Source organism: Lynx rufus, unplaced genomic scaffold (assembly GCF_022079265.1).
Source record: "Lynx rufus isolate CCGP_SWC_20201006 ecotype Redwood Valley unplaced genomic scaffold, mLynRuf1.p SCAF_9, whole genome shotgun sequence".
Classification (NCBI taxonomy): domain Eukaryota; kingdom Metazoa; phylum Chordata; class Mammalia; order Carnivora; family Felidae; genus Lynx; species Lynx rufus.
The window spans coordinates 89676356-89701867 of record NW_025814897.1 but is presented as its reverse complement, the minus strand read 5'-3'; the positions used below and the strand labels follow the sequence as shown (position 1 = coordinate 89701867).

Here is a 25512-nt window from a genome sequence, read left to right as displayed (position 1 = left end):
GCCCCTCCCCCACTCACGCTCTATCTCTCAAAAATAAAATGTTAAAAATTTTTTTTTAAAAATTGTGGGTTTTTTTTTTATATGAAGTTTATTGACAAATTGGTTTCCATACAACACCCAGTGCTCATCCCAAAAGGTGCCCTCCTCAATACCCATCACCCACCCGCCCCTCCCTCCCACCCCCCATCAACCCTCAGTTTGTTCTCAGTTTTTAACAGTCTCTTATGCTTTGGCTCTCTCCCACTCTAACGTCCTTTTTTTTTTTTTTTTCCTTCCCCTCCCCCATGGGTTCCTGTTAAGTTTCTCAGGATCCACATAAGAGTGAAACCATATGGTATCTGTCTTTCTCTGTATGGCTTATTTCACTTAGCATCACACTCTCCAGTTCCATCCACGTTGCTACAAAAGGCCATATTTCATTTTTTCTCATTGCCACGTAGTATTCCATTGTGTATATAAACCACAATTTCTTTATCCATTCATCAGTTGATGGACATTTAGGCTCTTTCCATAATTTGGCTATTGTTGAGAGTGCTGCTATGAACATTGGGGTACAAATGCCCCTATGCATCAGTACTCCTGTATCCCTTGGGTAGATTCCTAGCAGTGCTATTGCTGGGTCATAGGGTAGGTCTATTTTTAATTTTCTGAGGAACCTCCACATTGCTTTCCAGAGCGGCTGCACCAATTTGCATTCCCACCAACAGTGCAAGAGGGTTCCCGTTTCTCCACATCCTCTCCAGCATCTATAGTCTCCTGATTTGTTCATTTTGGCCACTCTGACTGGCGTGAGGTGATACCTGAGTGTGGTTTTGATTTGTATTTCCCTGATGAGGAGCGACGCTGAACATCTTTTCATGTGCCTGTTGGCCATCTGGATGTCTTCTTTAGAGAAGTGTCTATTCATGTTTTCTGCCCATTTCTTCACTGGGTTATTTGTTTTTCGGGTGTGGAGTTTGGTGAGCTCTTTATAGATTTTAGATACTAGACCTTTGTCCGATATGTCATTTGCAAATATCTTTTCCCATTCCGTTGGTTGCCTTTTAGTTTTGTTGGTTGTTTCCTTTGCTGTGCAGAAGCTTTTTATCTTCATAAGGTCCCAGTAATTCACTTTTGCTTTTAATTCCCTTGCCTTTGGGGATGTGTCGAGTAAGAGATTGCTACGGCTGAGGTCAGAGAGGTCTTTTCCTGCTTTCTCCTCTAAGGTTCTGATGGTTTCCTGTCTCACATTTAGGTCCTTTATCCATTTTGAGTTTATTTTTGTAAATGGTGTGAGAAAGTGGTCTAGTTTCAACCTTCTGCATGTTGCTGTCCAGTTCTCCCAGCACCATTTGTTAAAGAGGCTGTCTTTTTTCCATTGGATGTTCTTTCCTGCTTTGTCAAAGATGAGTTGGCCATATGTTTGTGGGTCTAGTTCTGGGGTTTCTATTCTATTCCATTGGTCAAAAATTGTGGGTTTTTGAGGTAAAATTGTCCAAGTTTTAAATGCTCGTCAGTAATTCATAAAAGTATTCATAAAAAATACTTTAGGAGCCAAACAAAACACTTCCTTAGGGTAGATTTGGCTGATGACCCATCAGTTTGCAGTCTTTGGATTAGACTATATTTCACAATCTTTTTAACCACCAATGACCCCTATATACCTTTCAGGAGCTTCAGAATCTGAAACTCTTTGTCTAACAAACAGCATTTTTGAAAATTTAATTAGTTTTCTTGTATTAATTAAATAATCAATAACTGACAAATTAGGTCAGAAGGAGGGGAAATAGCTAACATAACTCAAAATCCTGTTATAGTTAAATGTTAAGATTTCCCATTACAATTTTATTTCTATCTTCATAGATCCTCTTGGATCTGAGAACCCCCATTAGAAATCACTGGATTAAAGTGGGCTCTAAGATCTGGTGCCAGTGACACATAGAAAAATGTGGGAATTTGAATCAGATGGAACTGGACTGAATCCTAGCTCTTCAACTTACTACTTGAGTGACCTACGACTCATTGTTTCTTTTACTTGTTTGCAAAATGGAAATAATTTGTGATCCACGTTTTTTTCCTCACCATCACCATCTAATTAAAAGCAACCCAGATAATAAAAGCACCCCAGATAACAGTCCATGTAATACCATTATAATGATTAAAACAATTCCACCTCCGAAATGAACAAAAGGCCCTCTATCATGACCAGGAACCATGATGATATGCACACTGATGAAGAAGCATACACCTATTACCTCTCATTACACCTTTCATCCAACGAACTCCAAGTGGTTCACGACAGCCCTGAGACTTAAAGGTGGAGAGCCAGAAACTTGATGTTTAGGGATCTTGCCTAAAGCCACGACCTTCCTTGGGTAAGCAAATGACAGACGGTCTATTCCATAGCACCTCATGTTAAATGCCAAACAAAAAACTGTATCTTTGTTCCCATCTCTAACATAATTTATTAATACCTGAACTCATCTGTATAGTGTTTTACTATTCACAAAATTATCCAACACACGTTTACCATGAGCTCCTCACAGAGCACCCAGAGAGGCTGGTGAGGAGCAAGTCAACCCCATTCTGTGAATAAGGGAACAGAATCTAAGAAGTTGGAACTAGTTCACAGTCACCAAACTAGCAAGAGATGGCAGTAACTCCTGTGACTTCAGATTCATAGTTTTTCTCATATACCCTGGCTTGTAAGAAGTCACAGCAAATGAGAGACAGGGGTGCCATTAGGAACCGTATGTTGGTCGAGTGTTTCATTCTGTGAAACAGTTAGGTGAATAAGAAATGGAACTTGTCTGCGATGGGCACTCTGTTGTCTAATTATCAAAAACCGTGTTAGGAAAAGCTAAATTGTCATCCTACATTATGCACTAGTTTGTCTCTCTAGGGGAGCATAGCAGAATTTCATTCAATTGTGCCTCCCTTCCCCAACTCACTTTGCTGCCCTGCCCCCTCCTGTGGAGAAGCCCTACAAACCACACGTCCTCCCCTCCCCCCCCCACCCCCTGTCTGGGTGAGGTACGACCACCTAACTCAAGGGCAGATAATTAATAGACATGAACTAGCTGGGTCTTCTCTTGAGACCTGTGATGAGGCAATACTGAATCCTGCATCAGAAAACTGCCATACAGCTGGGCCCACAGTGGCACCAGGGCGAGCTGAAATTACAAGGGAAGAGGAGGGACAGAAGCAAGCACAGGAGGCTGCTCTGTCAGGTGGAAGGTGAGGCAGGAAGAAGACAGGGACGAAGAACAGAGACGGAGAGTCTCGACCAGCTGACACTCCTGTCTCCACCAGGCACAGGAAGACTTCCTTCAATCGGGTTCTGTGAAATGCCCCATGTCCTTGCCGAAGCCGGCTGTGCTGTCTGAACTAGTTTGGGTGGTTCTGTTCATTACCAACAGTCTCACTTAGGAAGCTGTGCTTACAACACAGAACTGCTGAAATTGGAAGAGACTGTTAAAAGGAAACTAATCTCCTTCTCTGCACAGAGAGGGAGAGAATGTGCGAATGGATGAATGAATGAATGAATGAATGAATGAATGAAAGTTCCAAGGTGAAAAGGCCCCCAAAATAGCTTCGAAATATGCCAAGTTTATTTCTATTATGTCCATGCTCTTTTTAGAATCAGAAGGATGAACGTTGGCAAAACTCTCTTCTCACGGAATAAAGCACAATGCTTACCAAGGGCTTAAATCATGAGATAGCCAACATCATGTCAGGACTTAAATATCTGCCAGTTAAAAGGCATATTTCAAAACACTGCCTGGTGCTAGGGATAGGAAAGAGGCTAAAAACCTCAAAGTTGTTAGGTACAACTGTCATCCTTGGTGAACTTAGACTGCACAATAAAGTCAATACTGAAAAATCAAAGTAGTCATTTAACTGAAATGACCACATGAAAAAAGTAGCAAACTCAGCATTTTGGCTGAAGTGGTTAAAATGCCAGATACAGAGCTGGACTAAGCTTCCTAGAAACACAGCTTCCGGGTCAAGCAGACATTGGCTGATGGCCACTCAGCTTCATAAACACACTACTTGCTGTGATGCACGGTGACGAGCAGTCCCCTCTCTAACAGCTGCACTTGCCCACTGGAAAAGCTGAGGAAGGGGGTCTGAAAGCCCTTACCAACCGCGATATGATGCCAGAAAGTGTTCTGTGGAAGTTCATGGTGCCGCTTCTTCACTGTATTCTCATTTCAAACAAGGACAGCAGGGACTTAAGGAGCTAAGTTGCCATCAAGGTGCTACTTTTGTTAATGGAGACCCAATTAATAAAGTTCCGTGCTGCCTGAGACGGACCCGTGTTTGAGGCTACACAAAGTGCCTCCTGCCACCAGGCCACTATCTCAAAGTTACCTGAATTGCAGGGCAGGAGTGACTCACTCATCTAGTCACCACAGATAGGGAAGCTGGAACAAAGACCTATCTGTGTCCTTGAGAGGCAATTCCTTCCTAATCTGCTTACCACAAAGGAGAGCAGAAGAGCGAGGGATCCCCATCCTGCCTGAACCAGGTGAACTGAGAAAGCAAAAGAGAAGAGAGAAAGATATGGCCATGTTGTCTTTTCAGTGCAGTGACTGTTAACATATTCGCCCTGCACAACACAGAAGAAAAGCCAAATGACCGCCAGACTCTTGCCAGTCAGACAAGTTACCCCTCTTCCCAAGGGCAGGGGCCAGTAGAAGCTAAGGGAGGCAGAAGCATGCCCTCGAGAGGAAGTGTTGGCAGAAGTTTCTCGCCGTGAGGATATATGGGGCAGGAGGCAGTAAGTTTTCTCCCCAAACAGACCCCCAGGCTGACATCGTGAAGATGGTCTCATAAGATGAAATACGCTGGAAGAAGCGTATAAAGATGCCAGGATACCAAAGATACTGGAGAAACACTGTACACACAGCTACATAAGTCCCACGACCTCAGGCCCTGTGTGTCCACAGATCCCACTTTGGAGATGAAAAAAGAAATCCTATCTCCTGTTTTGGATTCACAACAAAGCCCAGGAGAAAGTGAAGATTATGAGCAGAGAGGCACAGTGGAAGGCAGAGAACCCAGGGGGCTGAGACACATGCAAACTGGAGTTCTCACAACGTCTTCCTTTCCAAACCAACTTTCCCTGCCAACAGCCTGGGTCCCCACAGTCTGTGGCCTCCTAAGACAAAGACCTTGTAGTCTTAGAGCCACAGAGGGACAGAGCTGGAAGGAACCTCAGGGGTCACATCAGACTCAGGTCTCCCCTTTTATTAAAGTTCACACTCCAGCACCGCAAGCCAGCAAAGCTCAACGACTTGTCTGACTTTATGTGAGGAAGTCGTGGCAGGGCTCGGCATGGAAGCCAGGGCTCCCGATTTAGCTCCCTCTTCCTCCTTTACTCCTCAAATACGGTCGTTTGCTACGTCCTCTCCACCTCCCCAGCCCATGCTGCCCCACCTATCCTTTTCTCCCCACCGCTCCTGTTCTTATCCAGGCCTAGAACTTCGAGATCTTTCACCTAGATCCCTGCGACGATGCTTGGGCCATCAGGACCTAGATCACTGCAACAATGTTTGGGCCATCAGGACTCTTCTCTCCGTCTGAAATCACTCTGTGCACTGTCCCAACGGTGACCCCCTGCTCTACAGGGGTGGGGTGCATGGTTTTGGCATTGCTCTTTTCCCTTTTCAGGCATGTTCCACATGGGAGCTGCTCCTTAGTTTTGGCCTTAGAATGAAGAAGGGAGCAGAGTTAAAGCTGATCCCCCATGGACACAGACTATGAGAGAGAAATAAACACCTGTGTTGTAGCCACTGGGATTTCAGGGACATGTGCAAACTCCATACACTTAGACACTGCCTTGAACAAAGAAGGCACTCAACAGCCCTTTTTTGTTAACTGAGTAAATATATCATCTCGTTAATCCTCGCAGCAACCATATTTTAGACACTATTAGCATCTCCATCTTGCAGATGAGAAAACCAAGCCTAGGGAGTTTAAATGAGAGGACTAGGCTATACAGGCACTAGGTGTATAAGGCTAGGAATTCAGACCCAGAACCTCTGATCCCAAGGTCGTAATTGTTTAACGAGTATATCTTGCTGATTCTAAGAACTCTTAAAACTGTGAGAGTCTAAAACACACATTTGGTTTTTAGTCTGTATTATCTCACTGTTGTTGTCTAATTACTTCGTATATTCCAATCTTGACTATCCTCCCCATTTCCTCTTGGTTGTAAGCAACCCGCATGCTACCACAAGCCTAAGCACCTGGTTAAGACTCAGTAAAGACCTGTTTCCTTGACTGACGATGGTTGATGCAGGGCAAGAGCTCACTTTCTCGCTTCTGGCCCCGTGGGAGTCAGAAGTCTGGCCCAAGCACTGCTCACCTTGACTCAGAGCCCCAGAGGCCACAACTTAATTTTAAACAACTTTCGGGTCTGGTGGAGATATAACCTTTGAAGGAGTCGATCACTTCCTTCTTCCCAGATGTCAGCCCTATTACCCAAAGGCAGGAAGGAAGAGAAATGCCTTCTAGAAAGATTGTTTTAAAAAAAAGACAGAGGAAACAGCCAGGCCTCAGCTGGAAAAGCAGGAGTCAGAACAAAAAGTCTGTTTATTTTAGGAACTATCTTGCGATGATACATCTGAGATCGCCCCTGCTTTTGCAGACAGCAGCTTGCACGGGGGCTGGCTCAGATAGGCTGCTGTTCTCCAATCTCATCATGCACAAGGCACACGGGTCTGAAGCCAAATGGGCGGCTACGGTCATGCTAGCACCTCTGTCGCCTGTTACTTGCCAAGGACAGGAAAAGAGCGCTGCCCAAACCTCTCCAGGGGCTCTTCTGCCACAGTCCTGGGAACACAGTTTACTCCCTCCAAAGCTCTCCCTGCCGCCTCGCTGCCCTTCCCAGAAACTGAAACACAGCAGACAGAGCAAGTGTGCAGCTTTAAGTGAGAACAGCAAAGGAACTAGCCTTGAATAATTAGGTTAAAACCCCTCATTAGAGTAGATGTGCATGGGAAAAATTTCATTTACTTAATATTTATTTGCTAAATATTGAAAATTTTTGTTTATTTATTTCAGCGCAAGCCTACAGTGGTGATTTGAGAAGGCAATCGAGACAGGTGGGTGTCCAGATGGCTCTGGTTCAAACCTTAGTTCTCTCCCATTTACTGGCTGCGTGACCTTGGACAAATTATTCCATCTTTCCATGTTTAATTTTCCTCGTCTGGAAAATGGGGACGGTAGCAGCCTCTACCCCTAAGGGGCTGTTGTAAGAATTAAACGAAATCATGACACATAACACCCTCAGAACAGTGCCTGGCGCCCAGTAAGCCCTCCATCAGTGTCAGCTATTATGGCCATGATCATCGTCATCCAAGGGATGGCCAAGGGCTCACCAGTCCTGGTCAGTCACTTTCCCAGTCTGGAACGTGGCAAAATCCTGCTCAGGTATAGCATTAGCGAAAAGTGTAACAGACCTGCTACGACTTCCTGAGAGAAAGAAAAATAAAGTACAGACGTTGCCATTCCAAAGCTCACAGGCTGTTGGTGTGACACAGCACACACGTGATTACAAAACAGAGGAGAAAGTGGTAAGTCCAGAAATGAACCATAAAAGCTGGAGGACCACAGGAGGATTCCAAAGAAGGAACTGATTTGGGCCCTGAAGGAAGGGTAGACGCGGCACAGGGTAAAAAGCAGACAGATGGCGGAGTCTCCGTAACAGCCGAGCCCTGGAGGGACGGCAAGAGAAGCTGCTGCTGAAGAGGTGGCCCGGACACTGGCCACGAGGGGGGCACGAGATCCAGAATGGTGTTTCCACGAGGCCTGTAAGGAGGCTGACTGTTGCCCGTGCTCTTTACTTACCGGCGCATCTTTACGAGAACTTCTTAACTAACTACTTAGCTCTCTTTTATGCACCTGAAAGATGACCACTAACACCAAGCCTGAAGGCTCAGGGCAGAGCAGAGCGCTTAGTGCTTACTAGGCACTTACTAAGTATTCAGTGAGTGGATCCTATTACACTGTTACTATTACGTTGACCTAGATCCAACATTTGTAATCTGATTCAGGTCAGGAAGAACAAAAGAACCCAAAGCACGAGGAGGAAGGCAGGATTCTCAGCTCCGCACTTTCGAGAGGCAGCTTCCTCTCCTGAAACTCCTCCTGGGACTACAATGTGTCCCCAGCCATCAGGCTGCCTCCAGGGCCTGCTGCAGAAGCAGGTAACGGTTCCTCCCCATCTATACTTCTTCCCCTCAATCTGGGGTGCTAGAAGCAGCAACTTAGGCTCTGAGAACAGTCCGGTCCTTCCTCTTCACCCACAAACCATCCCCCTGTCCTTTTATGTGAACAACCAGATTTTATTTATTTGGTAAGGCCCTTCGTTGCCGCAAGACTCATGCTAAAAGTGTCAGCACAACTTACAGTAACTAGAAATTTCACTGCATTACCAGTCAGCTTCTAGTGAGAAAGAAATGGTTCACGATGACAAGTGCCTATATCGGTCGGAGGGTGAGCAAGACGGCCCCTTAGCGGAGGTACGAGGAGAAGGAGGCTGGAACCAGAGACCACATTAAGGCTGAGTGTCCAGGGCCAGAAAAACAGCAGGGTATGGGTCTCTGAAAGGAGTCCTAGCCCCCTGTGGTGTAGACACACAGTGTTACGACAGGAGGGTCAGTTCCTTTAAATCAATTTGGTAGCTGCAGAGGATGAGGCCTTCCCGTTCCAAACTGCATAAAGGTTAGATCTGGTCTGAGAAGTGACAGTGTTACTCATCTATTTAAACACAAGCATGTTCAGGGAAACAAAATAAGACTGAATATAATCAAGAGAAGATTTTCCCATTGTTAAGGTAGCCCCGTGTAAGGAAAACTGCCCCTAGATACTTTAGTTATCAGTGGGTTGTAAGCAAAAATTATGATGCATAAGCATTATTTTGCATCATCATTTGGGAACTCTATGGCTTGGTGTTCTTTAGGCAGGGTTTGAGGATGAATGAGAGGGCCTAGGCTTACAATTTTAGCGTTGCCAGAATACTCTCTGCCAAGCCTTATGGGTACAGAGCTCAAGAGCTCTGAAAGTCACATAAGGGCTTTCTCTTCCACGTCTTTTCAGAGGATGCATACACATTTGCTCGTTTCATCTCCACCTACTCCTCCCACTCCAGATTCTATGACCTTCTTACGCTCATTCTGTGAAGTTTTGTGGATAACAAAAGCAGACTCACCAGTAAGAGCTGATGGTGAATGGCCTGCCAAGGGGATAGGCTGAAAATGCCTTCCAGTGAATCTAAGGGTTTCTTATTCCAAACCAGGGTTCCCACCACAACTCAGAACGTGGATTTTGCACAGCTATTTATTCATTCAAAAACTTAACTGTGTGCCTAGAGCGTTCTAGGCACTGAGAATGCAGTGGTGAGAAAGGCAAGGCTTTTCCCCTTATGACCCTTATTGTACAGTGAGGAAGAAAGAAAGTAATAAGTCACATACATACCATATTTTCACGTAATGATAAGTATGTGCAGAAACCCAAAGCTGGGTAAGGAATGGAGGTCTCAAGAGGCCTACATAAGGTGAGAGAGTGAGCTATGTGTGAAGATCTGGGGATGAACATTCAGGCAGAAGGGAACACCACACAGAGGCCCTGAAGCCAGAAGGAATGCCACACGTCACACCTGTTTGAAGAAGAGTAAGAATGCAGTGTAGTTAAAGCGAGCCTGGGGTGAGCGGCAGACGTGTGGGGACAGAGAGGCAGGTGGGAGCCACGTCTTGTGGGACTCTACAAGCTCCCTTTCCCCCAGTTACTCTGGGGCAAATTGCAGACATGACAGAACTCACACTGGAGGACTCTGAGTGGACAAAACCGCCTGATCTTCACATCCCAGAAGATCATTCTCGGCTCTATGTGAAGGATGCAGTTGGAGGTAGAGGGGAAGGACAGATAAGGATGGTGACAAGGGGAAGGCAGGGGGACTCTTGGAGAGAAAGGATCTGGTTGGAACAGGAGGTGGGCTGGTAGTGAGAAGTCCTTGGATCTGATGTATACTTGAGGGCAAACCTGACAGGATTTGCTGACTAATTGGATATGGAGTGTGAAGAAAAGAGAGATATTGAATATTATTAAGTTACTGCCTTGAGACATGATGATGCCATTAGCTGAGAAGGTGAAGTCAAGGGCAGAAGCACGTTGGAGAGGGAGGAGAAAACAAGAATTATCCTTTGAACCCAAGTAGCTGTGAGAGCAAAGATACAGAATACAGAACAAGAAGGCCTTACTTCCAATGGCGCGGACCCTCTCCACTACCAGCTCTAGCTGGGAGACCCCGGACAAGTCACTTACTCTCACTCAGTCCCCTCAATCTGTAATGTGAGGACAGCAAAACCACCTCTCAGGCTTGTCAGTATAAGGAAATGAGATGTCTGTGCATACCCCGTAAGTTGTAAAGGTGGTGAATCAAGGTCAATCTTCTTGTTTCCTTCATTACTTCTGGTAAATGTTTGTTTATTTATCCTGGTGTTTATTTAAATGACTCACATACGAACCTCAAGTTGTAAACACAATTATGTCTTAACAGATACCGTTATACAAAGACTTCATCTTCTACCATCCAATCCTACTGTGCTTGCTTCACGCTTTATACTTCTGAAGGGCACAGAGCATCATTCTCATTTCTTATCTGCATCTCACATACTATCATTCACATATATGCTCACTCGATTCTCAATACAGACAGAGAGGGTGCCCTTAGAAGGCTGAGGAGAAAGCGGATGGGCAGAGGTTCTCCCGAAGGCCTGACATCTTAGTCCTGTTGCCAACGTCTCTTGGGCCTTTAAGTCAAAATGCTGTGATCCTGATGTATAATCCATCTGGCATCAGTGCTTGGTTATATCAGGGAAATTTCTGAGACCGAATGCTGAGCACTTCCATAATCATTGGTAAAATACAAAATACAACTATTCCCTGGGTGAAGCACTTAACAGTTTGCAAAACACTCTTATATATGTTATTTTCTTAGTTGCTCCCAAACTATGATAAGCACATGACTGCTACTGGATATAAAAGGCACCATCATGTGATAAAAGGAAAGGCCCACTTTATACACTGACTTAAAGCAAACAAACAAACAAACAAACGAAAATGACCTTGTTCTGGATTATTCTGTGTTTAGTAATGTCCTTAATCATTGTCTCATTCATTCATTCCTTCACTCAACCAATATTTAAGGGTCTACTCTGTTCTAGGCAAGGTGCTGGGTGCTTGATATACACCGGTATCACAACTTTTTTATTGTTAAAAAGTGAAAGGAAATACATTAAGATGAAAAGAACAAAAAAAAATTAGTTATGATGGATATCTTATATTTATTTATTTATTTATTTATTTATCAACGTTTATTTATTTTTGGGACAGAGAGAGACAGAGCATGAACGGGGGAGGGGCAGAGAGAGAGGGAGACACAGAATCGGAAACAGGCTCCAGGCTCTGAGCCATCAGCCCAGAGCCTGACGCGGGGCTCGAACTCACGGACCGCGAGATCGTGACCTGGCTGAAGTCGGATGCTCAACCGACTGCGCCACCCAGGCGCCCTGGATGTCTTATTTTTAACGGAATTATGGAAATCCAGGTTTTATCTTTTTTCATGTCAATTAAAAAAAAAATCCCAGTGGCCCTTTCTAGGTTTCTTTTTCCCAAGAATGTATATCAGCTTCAATTATTTGTACCCCTGATAACTACATTTCCAATTGTACCGGAAATAAATCACATCAGTGAAAGCAGTTCAGAAATCCCAGTTATTTGACATGAAGTACAATGAGGGGGAGATTTCAGCCTGAGAGATGTACACTCCTAATATATTGCCTTAGGGGCACCTGGGTGGCGCAGTCGGTTAAGCGTCCGACTTCAGCCAGGTCACGATCTCGCGGTCTGTGAGTTCGAGCCCCGCGTCGGGCTCTGGGCTGATGGCTCGGAGCCTGGAGCCTGTTTCCGATTCTGTGTCTCCCTCTCTCTCTGCCCCTCCCCCGTTCATGCTCTGTCTCTCTCTGTCCCAAAAATAAAATAAACGTTGAAAAAAAATTTAATAAAAAAAAAAAATATATATTGCCTTAGGTCTCCTGCCCTCTTTGAGTGGCCAATTGTCAGCATCCGGTCTCATCGTCTAGTGGAGACTGAGCTGCATTCCTCCAGGTGAGGAACACTGTTCTGGGGGATATTTATATGATAGGAGTTAAAAGAGCCTTATAATCAATTAGTTTGGGAACGTTGGGTTAAACAAGGAGGCAGGTCTCATTATCACAAGGCTGCTTGAACTCCATCATACCATGCACGGTACTTGTGGAGCTCCGAGATGTGGGTAAACGGGTAGCATGTTCCACACTTACTGGACGTGGAACTCTACCTTAGAAGAGTAAGTCAACAATTCAAATTAGTGTTCAGTCCACTATATCTGGGAAGCCTTGCACTGGGGGATTTCCATCTACAATTGCACATGACATGCAGTTGTTTAGTAGGCTGCCGATTCTTTACGCCTGCAGAGAGATGAGCAGACAGAGCAGATGTACGCCCCTGAAATGCGGAGGAGAGACCGACCACTGTACGTAAACAAGAGCTGGTTTTGATTTTGACTTCTACGACAGCTCCAACATCTAGCACTGCCTAGGTCATAGCAGACACTTGGTAAAATCTGCTCAACAAATGGGTAAAGGAATAAAACTCGCAGAAAGGAAAGAAGGTTATGTTGATTTCAGTATGAGTGGCCACACTGTTTTTCTGTCTTCAATGATTTCAATTTCCATATCTAGACTTCTAGACAGTGCTTAATTTATTTTCTTAGAACAAAAGACTGAGAATTGTTCCCACAGCCTTCTGCATCATGACCCCGTACTAACCTAATAAGAGAAAGGTTACACTGCTCTTTGTTGATGAGCAGCACATTAATGAGATCTCCTTGAAATAATCCCACCTCTATTATGCAGGCAAAATTACATTTTCCAGCATAATTATTGTGTCAGTCGAACTCCCAAATTTTGATATTAATTGTTTCACTTACAAAGGCAACATCAACTTAGGAGAGTTCGTCAAACTTCTGGAAAATCGAGGGGAAGCTCATAGTTTTAAGTGGTGATTATCAACATATACTTCACTTTTATTCTACTTTCTGCATATTTTCCTCCCAGTCAGAAGGACTGGACAAGTTTGACTTCCTATAATTGGTTTTAGGAGAGAGGCTAATGGATTTATTTAAAATGTGTTTTTAAATTATATACCACTTTCATTTCACAATCCTTACTTGAGAGTCTAGGATATAACCTCATTGAGGACATGAACCTTGAATGTTTTGTTGGCAACTACACTCCTAGCACCAAAGACAACACCTGGAAGCAAGTGGGTGCTCTGAAGAGACTGCTGGATAAATGCTAGGTTTCTCTTTCCACTGAGACTCATCACTTTAGTTGTTGTCTCATAAGTAATCTCTACACCCAATGTGGGGCTCAAACTCATGACCCTGAGATAAGAGTTTCATGCTCTACCGACTAAGCCAGCCAGGTGCCCCTGAAACTCATCATTTTAAAGCAAAATTTTTCTCTCCCTGGTCCTTTCTCCCTCTCCACCCACCCCCATCTCTCTCTCTCTCTCTCTCTCTCTCTCTCTCACACACACACACATACACACACACACACACACACACACACACCTCTCTCCCACACACACACACACTCACAGAATACAGGAAAGTCTTGCTATACCGTATGACATTTTTTCCCAATGAAAAATACATAAACCAAGGAAGTTTGACTAAAATACATCATTAGGTGGGTATCTATCTGGGTGGCTCAGTTGGTTAAGCATCCGACTTTTGATTTCAGCTCAGGTCATGATCTCACAGTTATGAGATCAAGCCCTGCGTCAGCTCTGCACTGGGTGTGGAACCTGCTTCAGATTCTCAATCTCTCCCTCTGCCTCTGCCCCTCCCCCACCTGTGTGTGCCCAGTCTTTCTCACTCTCTCTCTCAAAAAAAATACATCAGTGGGGTGCCTGGCTGGCTCAGTCAGAAGAGCATGCGACTTTTTTAAAAAAATTTTTTATGTTTGTTTATTTTTGAGAGAGAGAGACAGAGTATGAGCAGGAGAGAGGCAGAGAGAGAGGGAGACACAGAATCCAAAGCAGGCTCCAGGCTCCGAGCTGTCAGCACAGAGCCCGATGCAGGGCTCGAACCCACAAACCGTGAGATCGTGACCTGAGCCGAAGTCGGACACTTAACCAACTGAGCCACCCGGGCACCCCTAAAGAAGAACATGTGACTCTTGATCTTGGGGTCATGAGTTCGAGCTCCACATCTGCAAAAAAATAATTTTAAAAAATATATAACAAGTTAGGAAGGAACCATGACTCACACTTATTCCCCGATCAGAACTGGAGACACAGGGTTAATCTGTGAGCTAGGAGTGTGACAGATCTCAGAAGCATGACAGGACATTCTCCAATATTTCTCATTCAGTAATTTTTATTTTGTAGCTCACCTTACCTCCACTAAAAAAAAGTATTATCTTCCTTTTTACCGTAAAGTGTTCATATCTACTTAAGTCTGATTCTTCCCTATAGAGTAATATAGGTTTTATTTTATAAATACAAATCAATAGGACAATAGGATTCAGCACAGTGACTTACTAGCTCTGTGACCTTGGCAAGGTACTGAATATTCAAATTCTTTTAGGAGAATAACAAACACCTTCACGCTAGGCGGCTGTAAGGATTAAATGAGATGGATAATCCATGTGGAACGCTTAGCTTACTTTCAATGTTACAATCTCTGAGGGTTTACAGACTAACAGCCACAATGATCAAGTGCCTCAACAAGTGCCTTGTCTCTACAAGTCTTCCTTTCACTCTCTATGAAGCCCCTGTCCCTCATTCCATACATAGAAGTACAAACTCAAAACAGGTGTGCTTTATGGGCCCTGCTTTCTCCCCAAGCACGAATTCTTCCCGCAGAGTTCAGATGGCATTTCTGGATTGCTTCTAGACGGCTGCCGTCATTTAGGGTAGTCATTCACCTGACCCCCTGAATTTCTCTTCCCAGCCTATGTAACATTCCTCTTTCCTCATCTGGTTCCTTAAAGTGTCTTGGTTGGCTGGGGACGAGTTATCAAAACTTCCTAACCAGAGGGGATAGGCACTGAATTCCAGGGGCATCTGTGTCTGGCCTTTTCATCTATGCAGCTTGCTGGTAATTGCTAAGTTTTCCCTCCTGAAACAATTATCCCCCCATTCCTCTCCTTACCCCCCTCCCCACCCCCGAGTTAATTATCAGTTCTGGAATTAAACTTGCTCGCCTCTCCTGCCGTTGCCATGACAACAGTTGGCCTGCACCTGCCACTGGGTGAACAGTGGCTCTTTCAGAAAAGGCGATGGCAGTTGCTGGCTCCACAAAAGCCAGGGAGTAAACTCATGTTTACCTGTCTGGGGAGAGAAGTTCTGGCTCGTTTCCCCTCAGGCAGTTTCCTGGCAAGCTCCGCTTCAACTTCCATCTCAGGCAAACTGCTTGTTGCCATTCAACAAAGAAAATGAAAAGTTTTTCTGATAAAAATGCCAAATCCCTGCTGCCTTGTCACTTATTCCCAGCCAAGACGTTGGAAGATACGAATCCTGCATCACCTTAGAAAGGCAGTATGGCGCAGTGGTTGAAAGCACAGAATTTTAAGCCTGACAGATCTGGGTTCCAGTCCCGATGGACTCACTTTCTGACGGTGTGACCATGGCTTAATCATGTAACTTCTTAGAATATCAGTTTCCTCCTCTGCAAAAAGGATGGAATAACTCTACCTCACAGAGCTGTGTTCAATGCCTGAGTACGCTATGCAGATCCGGCTCCTGTTTAACGTTGGGCACATAAGCAGGCAGCGCCCCTGCTGCCGAAGAACTGTGAGTCCTGGACAAGCGTGGAAGGCAAAGCCGGCCGCCTGGGCGGCTCTCACTGGTCCTCAGGTGGAAGCACCTGTTCAGGTGTGGGGGACCACACAGCACCCCACTGCATCTCCACCGAGACGCGTCTAGCAGCCGGGGGGCAGCTGAGAGATGCTTCTCTCCCACCTTCGCCGTAGTTCTCACATCCCCTCCTGCTCTGGGCTGTGTTCCTCATGCTCCACCTCACTTTCCTTTAAATAGAACTGATGGAGCCAGAGGGGAAGGAGACGTGTACTCACCAAGGAAACAAATGCTTTTCCACTTTACAACCACACCACAACCTACGGGGAACAATCGGCAGCGGTGCGAAGCAGTGGGGGGAATGAGACATTTATATAAGAAGGTGCTTTTCTTCCCTGAAACCCCTGCTTGTGGCTAAGGAAGTATTTCTTTTATGAACATACACACGCTCATAGTTAGGTCCTAGGTCCAAACAGGCACATACATGAACACTGGTCCTTGGCAAAGACCTCACCATTTAGGGTACCCAAGTTTCATCTTGGCCTTCGGCCACCTCTTACTGTCCTGAAGCTACCTCCCTGGGTTTAAAGAGACCTACGCTTATTAACTCTTAACTTCACATCATCTTTGAAGGAGAAAAGAAAACAAAAACAAACCAAATCACAAAAACACACCAGCTTCTGCTCCCAGCATCTGTCATGGATGCTGCGGGTTTCTGGGTAAAGGAAAGATCCTCGGAAGCTGTTGGGAAAATGGAATTATTGACCTCTTACGTGCCTCTCACTGGGAGCAAGTGAGAAGATGCTAGAGCTTGGCTGGTTTCTCCTAAAATGAAAAAGACACCACTAACGACAATTTTACATGGCTGCCCCAGGAGGGGGGCACAGGCAATGACATCCAATCTAGTTATTCTTAAAACACAGACTGGAGTTTTGTGACTTCCTCAAACGAATTATGTTTAATTGCTGGTCCAAAATGGCTATGAAGACAAACAAGGAAGAAGAGAAGTAGGCTCCAGCCAGACTCTTCAGCACCGGATCTAACTCCGGGACAAATGTGACATCGATTTAATTCTTTGACAAGGTTTTAAAAAATATCTTTAGTCCTAAATCTATTTGGAAAATGTCGGGGCTTTAGTACTCCTTTTCTCTATTAATTTGGAACTAGGTAACTACTTTCCAAACCCGATTTTAAGTTTGAGGAAGGCAGGCGCTGTCAAAATAGGGTTATAAGACACAAATCAAACAATTTCCCTCTTCAGCTACTTTAGCTCAGCTGCTTGTTTTTCCATCTAAAAAAAGAAACCCGAAAGAACACACTTTCAATGCTTCACGGCGTACTTGTCTTTAAGTTTAACAGGATGTGTTATTTTGATGGGGAAACTGAGGCATAAGAGAGCAAACAATTTACCCATAACAAATCATGAGATACAACTACAGGAAGAGACCCGCAAGATTTAGAAGTCTGTCCACTTCTTCTATAGTAAGGACAAAGCGATAGGACAACCTTCTGGCATCCCAGCATAGCGCACAAGACCCTCTGCAGGGTGAACCCACCCATCTGTTAGGCCCACCTCCTGCCACAGTCCGGTCATGCAGTGGCTCACCATTCCTCACACAGCACATGCGTTTTTCCTCCGAGCCTTGAGACATGCTGGTCCCTCTGCTTGGATGGCCTTTGTACCCTCTCCACCTGGAAAAGCCTACCCATACCCATTCTTCGAAGTCCAGCACAAATGTTATCTTTTCTGACTCTCTGCTCTGCGTTGGCTGTACCCTACTCTACATCCAACATACTTCTTACCGAGCACTGTGACGGTGCAGTGGTTAAGAGTCACATGTTCGAGTCAGACTACTGGAGTCTGAACACCAGTGCTACCGTTTTTCAGCTGTGTCACCTCACGTAGGTATCACCTCTCTGCAGCTCTGGATAATGGATTAGCCACCTATGAGGACTGATATGAGAAATAAATGAGGTAACACACGTAAATGTTCCCAGTAAAACCACAGTATGCAAAGGGACACCCGGCCCCTTCCCACTGGGGCTCTTGCTGTTGCTAGCGATATGCACAGCCCAAAAAGGCAGGCAGCTGCTCCTGGCCGCCATTTCTAGTGTGAGGCCGATGGAGGTAAACCAGAGGCACCCTGGCTGAATTTTCCAGCTGTGCCTGCATCCTCTGGTTGTATACCAATATGCATAAAATAAGATAAAGTGACTATCATGGGTAAATATCTGAAAATCAATTACGTTAGCTTCTATTACTGAGAGGCAGCATAATGCACAGCAGAACTCCATCCCTCACCTGGGAGAGTAGGGGATAAACGATCCACATCAGCAGGGGAAAGCAAAGTCAACCCAGGTTCTGTGACAGGGAAATGAGACAGTTAAGAGATTCTCTGTACAGGAGGCCAGCTTAGATGCTGGGACCCCACTTCTGTATAATAAGCAGCCCTGATCACTCCATCCCATGTCACAAGTATCTGAGCCATTTTCTTTGGCTTCGAGCTAGGTCTTCTGAAATGAAGACAGTGCAAAAACCAAGTCATGAATTTGCAATCAGAGGACAAAAGAAACCTAAGCGTATCACTGATTTAGTTCTCTTTTATCTCTACAAACTAAGTTGTCAGGAGGAGAGATGTCATGTCTAAGAACATACGGTTATTATTTTGGGGGTGGGGAAGAGTACCTTGTATACAGCCCCAAGAAGATTTTTAAAGAAACAAAATTCAGAAGATTTTTTTGAGAATCTACTAAATTACAGAATCTCTAAGAAGCAGATTCTTTCCACTCCATATGTGATATAAGACTGTATTTCTTCACACAACCACATCCCCAAAAACTGGGTGGAGAGCAGGGGGAAGAAAGGCTAGTGTTTACAGAGAAATAAAAACAGACTACACAGAGGCAACGAGGTTGAATGACTAGCCCAAGGTCACGCAGTCAGTCTCAGGCAGACCAAGAATAGAAGGCAGGTCTGCTGACTCTCCTTGAGCTCCTACTCCTTCAGAACTCGCTGCCTGTTTGATCACAGAATCGGCACGGGTCAGATTCACACTGATCTCAGCGGGAGCTTTTTGCCTGAATAAAAGCCAGCTCTGAAGATGAAATATTCTACAGAAGTCCCAAATATGGTTGTTACTATTAAAAAGCCATTTTCCTCTATGTTAAAAAAAAAAAAAATCACAGAACACCTCAATAACAAATCAAGATTTCATATTGATCTTGCTCCTTTTTCCTCCGAGCACAAGAGTTTCGGGGTCCTTCCCTCTCTGACTTCCTCCCACTACAAAACAGCTTTAAGGCAGCAGCATCTATTGCCACCCCCTCTCCTGGAATATATATCACTTCTCAGCGGGCTCCAGCAGGCGCTGAGGAGCCGATCTGTGAGGGAGTGAACACAAGATCTCCCGTAATAGCACAGAGAAGACAGAAAATTGCTGCCAAAAGTGTAAATTGCTTTTTTTGCTTGGAAAAAAAAAAATCACTCTGGGCTTCAAAGACACCCTCTTAAAAGATGACTCCACGATGGGTAATATCCATGTTGTACACATGAGGACTTTTGTTCCTCCACGCCCTCCAAGGACCCTCACCATCTATGTAGCCATCACGTAGATTTGAGGAGTAGACCACCAGATGCAGGGGCAACATGCGGCCGATTCTGCGGGGGCGGGGTGGGGGGAGTGGGTCAAAGGAAGGCCTGGCCGCCTGCTCCCCAGGGAGTCTGAAAGGGCCCCGTTTGCTGCTGACCCTGAAAGGGCACTGTGTGCGGGTAAGCGAAGAAATATCCTTTTAGGATGACAGAGGCTAAGGAGGGGAGAGGCAGCTTGCAAAAAAAAGAGGCCCCAGCAATTCAGTGTCAAAGCAAGTCAAGACCTCCCAGGTCAGAGGAACAAGAGCAAGGTGATCCCCCGAGGAGTAGGCATGAAGCCTCCCGGCTCTCACAGCTTTCGGGGAGGAAAAGCAGTGCGCTGGCCGATGAGGGCAGATAGTCCAAATGGTGGTGGAGGGCATGAACCCTGAAGCCAGACTGGATTCAAATCCTAGCTCTGCGACTTACTAGCTCTGTGATCTAGGGCAAGTTCATCCTTCTGAGCATTAATTTCCTCAAGTGAGGAAATTTACAAGTGAGATAATAACCACATCATAGGCTTTACATGAGGATTAAATGAGGATATATATAAAAACACCGTACCTAGTAAACCTTCAGTAAGTGACAGCTATGATTATTACTGTTATTGATTAGTAGGACAACTACACAATACAATTCAGGGCAAGGAACAGACAGGACCAAAAGTACAATTCTGAGACATGTCATGTCAAATGGCTTGGGGAGTCAGAAGGGAAAGGAGGAAGAAGGCAGGGAGACCCCAGCCGAGAGACCTCTGTTACAAACAGAAGACGTTTCAACAGGACAGGAAATCTCCTTTGTTCCCGCCACTGTGGATTGAGGCTGGACTTCCATGCAGACAGTGGGGAAGCGGCTGTACGGAAAGAATGCCAGCAAAGGAGACACAGGTATAACCATCCAAGAGACCTGGATGCAGAGACTCCTGATTCATTCCTCTTCTGTCCCCTGTGCAGGCAGACCCGCACTTCCTTTCTGTCTCCCTCACACATCAAACTCTCATTTAATACTGTCAGCAACACAGGAGCCTTTGGAACAAAACTCAATTTGGTTTATTGGGATGGTGAAGTGTATATCATAAATGAGAGAAATTTCAGATCAAAGGCAATCCGCCCTGAAGTGTTAATTGGAATTAACTGAGCCAAATGGTAGTTCAACACAGACTGAATGGAACCAACGAGTATAAATTTAAAGTTTAAGAAGAAAATTTGACTCCTCTTTTCTCTTTCTGCCAAATCAGAACATGTTCTTCAAGTGCTCATCATACCACAAGAGGGTTCTGTTGAGTCCCGGTCCAAAAGAGTCCCTGCTAACATCCATGACAGCCTCGCTTAGGGAGACAGCTTGACTTCGTGGCTGCTCGTAAAGAAACTATGCTTCACGACTGCCTTGTCAAAATGACACGAGGGTATCTGCAATTAAACTCTACAACCAGGATCTTACACTAAATAGTATCTTGGAAGTGAGGTATTCTCTTCATAAGGTCCCTGTATTCTTCTACTCAACATGCCCCTGACATGTACCCATGAAGACAAGACAAGTGTGTTCATCCTAATCAGGCTCCTCCAAGCCACATTACCTCTGCTAAGGTGTTTTCATTATTTGGTCTTGTCTGAATGTTCTTTCTGGGGATGAAGAAGGTTCAGGGCTGTACTCGGCCCAGATTTTCAGGAGCTAGAGCTAGTCTTGACAGTAGGAGAGATGGAGTGCCAAGGAGACAATTTAGAGTCTGTTGAAACCGAAGGTCTGTGCAAAATGGTAAAAACCCGGTCAATAACTAGAGAAGATGTGGAGTTAGGCTCCCAGGCTCTGGTGTTAATCCACTTCCAGTTCAGGCATGCAGGGGGGACTTCCAAAATGCAAATCTATCGGGGTCAATTCCCATTTACAATTCTTTAATGCTTTCTCACTGCCGGCAAGCTAGTGCTCATACACCATAGGTGGCCTCCAAGGCCCTAAATGATCTGGATTCGGCTTTCTTTGCTCCACACTTCTCTTATCTAGAGCTTTCCCACAAGTTGTTCTCTCTCCCTAGAACAACCCTACCCCCTCCTCCTCCTCCTTTGCCTGCCTTCTCATCTTTTAGAGCTCTGTTCATATATAACCTTTTCTGGAAAGCCTTCCCTTATCCTCCAACACTGACTTAGGAGCTTTCCTAAAGCAGCCTAAACTTCCCTTAATCATAGCACTTCACCCACAGTGTAGGGGCCCGATTATACGCTTGTTTCTCCCACAAAGATAGGAACCATGTCTGTCTTAGTTATTACTGTATACCCAGTATGTAGCACGGTGCCTGACACATAGTAGGTCATAAGAAAAGAAAGGTGGGCGGGGCACCTGGGTGGCTCAGTTGGTTAAGTATCTGACTTCGGCTCAGGTCACAATCTCATGGTTTGTGAGTTTAAGCCCTGCGTTGGGCTCTCAGCTGTCAGCACAGAGCCTGGAGCCTGCTTAGGATTCTGTGTCTCCCTCTCTCTCTCTCTCTCTCTCTCTGCCCATGCCCTGCTCCTACTCTGTCTCTCAAAAAGTGAATAAACATTAAAAAAAAATTTTTTTTTTTTTTTAAAGAGAGGGAGGGAAAGAGGGAAGCAAGGAGGGAGGGAGGAAATAAGTGAACCACAACACAGAAGTCTGTTCCTGAGAACAACTGGGAAGAGGAGTTTGAAGAAATTTCCTGAGGCTCTGCAGTTTTAAAGCCAGGGCGCCTGTGGCTTTAGCCACAGTAGACAAGGAGCTAGATCTACGCTGAGAAGCACAGTTCCAAAGCATTAGGAGAGATAAGATGTGCGGTAACATGGCACCGAGGAAGAGGCTCAGGATATGGGGGCAGAAAAAGAAAGAAGAAGAAACTTTGTTTGTTTGTTTATAAATGAAACCAAGGAAGGACCAGACGCTGATTCCAGTAAGGTACCTTGGACAAGTCATTTAGCTTCTTTCAATGAGAAATTTGAACTAGATAAGTGATTTTCAAACTGAGTTCTGAGGAACCCTAGGTTTGTACATTGGGATTCTACTCAAAAGCTCATTTGAAAACAAGGGCACTTCTTCTAAAACTAAAGCTTGAATAGCAGTGGCCTAAATGAACTTCCTGGTATCTCTAGCCTTAACAGTCCTTGTTGATCCTATGTGACACAGGGGACCCATCTGGATGTTGTATTTTACTTTGCACAGAAGCCCCCTGATTGTGTTGATGGCCAAGCTGCAGCATTTCCAAGAGCCCGTTCTCACCATCTGAGCAGCAGGACAGCAGAGGTAAGTAAACCAAATTCCAGATTTACTGCAAGGCTGAGGCAATAATGAAACACGCTTTCAAATCTCATGTGATGACACAGAAGCAGAAAGGATTTTTTTTTTCCTAACCGAAGTTCCATAATATCATAGGATTCATGGTATAGGTGTCTGTAGTCAGACACAAAGATGTTATAGATCAGAAATAAAGAATATTGGATCCAGAGCCCATTAAAAAAAAAAAAAAGCAATCCAATTCCAATCAAGAAAGAACAATGCAAAAGTTTATCTAGGCAGTCCACCTGAGAGCCGAATTACCATTCAAATATAGTGCCTACTCTTCTTAACAAGGTATTCTGAAGTTACTGTCATTACATGCTTTAAAGTCTACCTTTATCTGAAGGTTACAGGCAGGAAATGGCATAGATGGGGAGGGAGATGGGAGCCTTACAAAATAAGATCTTCAAAGCCCCGGCTTAAGATGTTGAGCCCTTTTCTGTGCTGTTCTTTGGCTGTCCATATTTCATGGGGCATTAAAAGGCCACAAATGTCACTCTACTTATTTCTGAGAACAGACAAGCAGCGATAATGTGATCTTACCTGGGTCCTTCCTCGTCACCCTGAAAGAAACAGAAAGAAACAGCATTAGAAATCGGCATTGGTAGAGACAGATTTATTTTCCTTCTTTTCCCTCTCCTCTGGCAACGCAGAAGCATGGCTTGTGCATTTATTTTAACAGAGACATACCAGTAGATGTCCAAGGGCTAAGACAAGGGCTAATATAATCCTATGCTCGAACTGCCCAGCAGAGATGAACTGATAATTTGCCCTTGCAAGCAGATAAGTGAATGCACAGACCTAGGAGGCCTAAATAATAGCCTTGCCTTTTTATTTGTATGGCTGGCAGTATTTAGTTCTGAGCAAACCGAGAGCCCAAAAATAGCAGCAGGTCTTAGGCAAAAGCTGACCAGCTCCAAAGGCATCAAGCTGTTTCCTTCAAAGACTCATTTCTGCCTTGGTCCAGCATTTTTTCTCCAAACATGAACATAGCAACTCTAATATAGAGCACACTATGGTAGAAAGGGCACTGAACTGGGACTCAAAAAATGGGGATTCTAGGCCCAGCTCTGTTATTTATTAGCTATGTGCCCTTGGGCAAGTTAATTAATGAATCTGGACCTTTGGTCTTCTCCTTTGTAAAAGGGTAGCTCTGGCATTTGATGATCCACAACATCCTTCAGCCCAACACCGGCTTTTCTCTTTTTCTCATCCCTGTCTGCAAAAACAGTGTGTGAGGGTTATTTGTCTGGGTACTGGATTTTCTGAACCTAACTTTACCAGTGATCAGAACAGAGTCCTTTGAGCCTCTTCTTGCGGATAAACAAAATTTTTCAAATGACTCTCAAGCCTTTTCCAAGGGACCTCACTCATCCTTTTGGTTACAGGGTATTTTACATGCTTCTCTTTAGCCATTCAGGTTTGGTCTCAATAGAGAATCTATCTCCTAGTTGTTGGTAAGTCCCCAGGGAACGTATCAGATTGACTGTTTCTGTCGGTATAAAGGAATGAACTCTGGAGTCAGACACTCTCAAATCTTTACTCCATCCACTTGTGTCACCCTGGTCAAGTTATTTTGCCTCACTTAACTTCAGTTTCCTACTTTGTAAAACAAGATGTAATACAGTATACAAGGAGTATGAGGATTAAACAGGGAAATATTTATGTATAAACATCAAGCACAGTGCCTAAGATATAGGATGCACTTAATAAAGGTTAGTATCAATATCAGTAACGATTCAGTATGATCATTAAGAAACTACTACGTGTGGGCACTGAGGGTGAAAGATAAATAATGATCTAACCTAGGAGCTCCCATTCAGGAGCAGGGGAAACAGACAAAAAGAGACAGAAAATGAACTGTGTCGAGGGCTCTACCAAAGAAATAGACAGACTGCTTTAAGAGTCAGAAGGGAAATGACAAACACTGCCTCTTCTGGGGAAGGGGGGAGGGAGGGCTTCACAGAGAAGGTGACATTTATATTGGCCCTTGAAGGATGAGCAGGATTTTCCCAAGTTGACAACAGAAGGTGAGTGGGAAGGGCACCAGACTAGTAAGAGCAAAGGCATAGCAATTTAAAAAAAAAAAAAAAAAAAGTATTTTTAAGGAATTTTGAGTTTAATGAAACTAGAGAACGGGGACGTGTTTGTGTGTGTTCCAGGCAGGGGAGGTGGCGGTGGTGTGGGGCTGGAGGGCTGCGAGTGCGACTGAGGTCAAGGGGGACTGCCGGGGCACAAGCCTAAAAGGACAGCTGTAGCCAGAAAGGTGATTTAAATCAGACGATACACTGGAGGTTGGAGAAGGAGGGCATTTTTAGCAGACTGCGAAGGACTTGCAGTCTTGGTCAGGGCACTAATCATCCACACTCCAACGAGAGAAGTGGGGCGAGCGGTGGAAGGAGGGCATAGGGGTGTTGGAAGCTTTCTTTGCATTTTGATCGACTAGCAGGTCTTATGGGAACTATAATCTAGTAAGAAAAAACTTCATAGAATTTAAATTGAATATGAGTTACATAACTATCAATGACTTAATTAAACCTCAATACAATTTTTCAATTATCTTTGGATGTTCAAAGTAATTGTCTAGGAGAATCTTTTGGAAAAAAGTAGCCAAACTCTCCCATGATTTAGAGTCAGTCCTCCTCACAATCCTGTATCTTGGCGCAGCAGTTAAGAGATGGGGTTTCTGACTTAGAGAAACATGGTCT

General features: G+C 44.7%; 1 protein-coding gene across 1 annotated transcript in view; it reads right to left on the bottom strand.

Annotated features, from left to right (window-relative positions):
* The window catches only part of TRIM44 (tripartite motif containing 44), a 113261-nt gene that overhangs the window by 32659 nt on the left and 55090 nt on the right, over nt 1-25512 (bottom strand). Inside the window, exon 4 of the mRNA XM_047070774.1 lies at nt 23348-23367. Within this exon, the coding sequence (XP_046926730.1) occupies nt 23348-23367 (20 nt within the window). The remainder of the gene's footprint in view (nt 1-23347; nt 23368-25512) is intronic.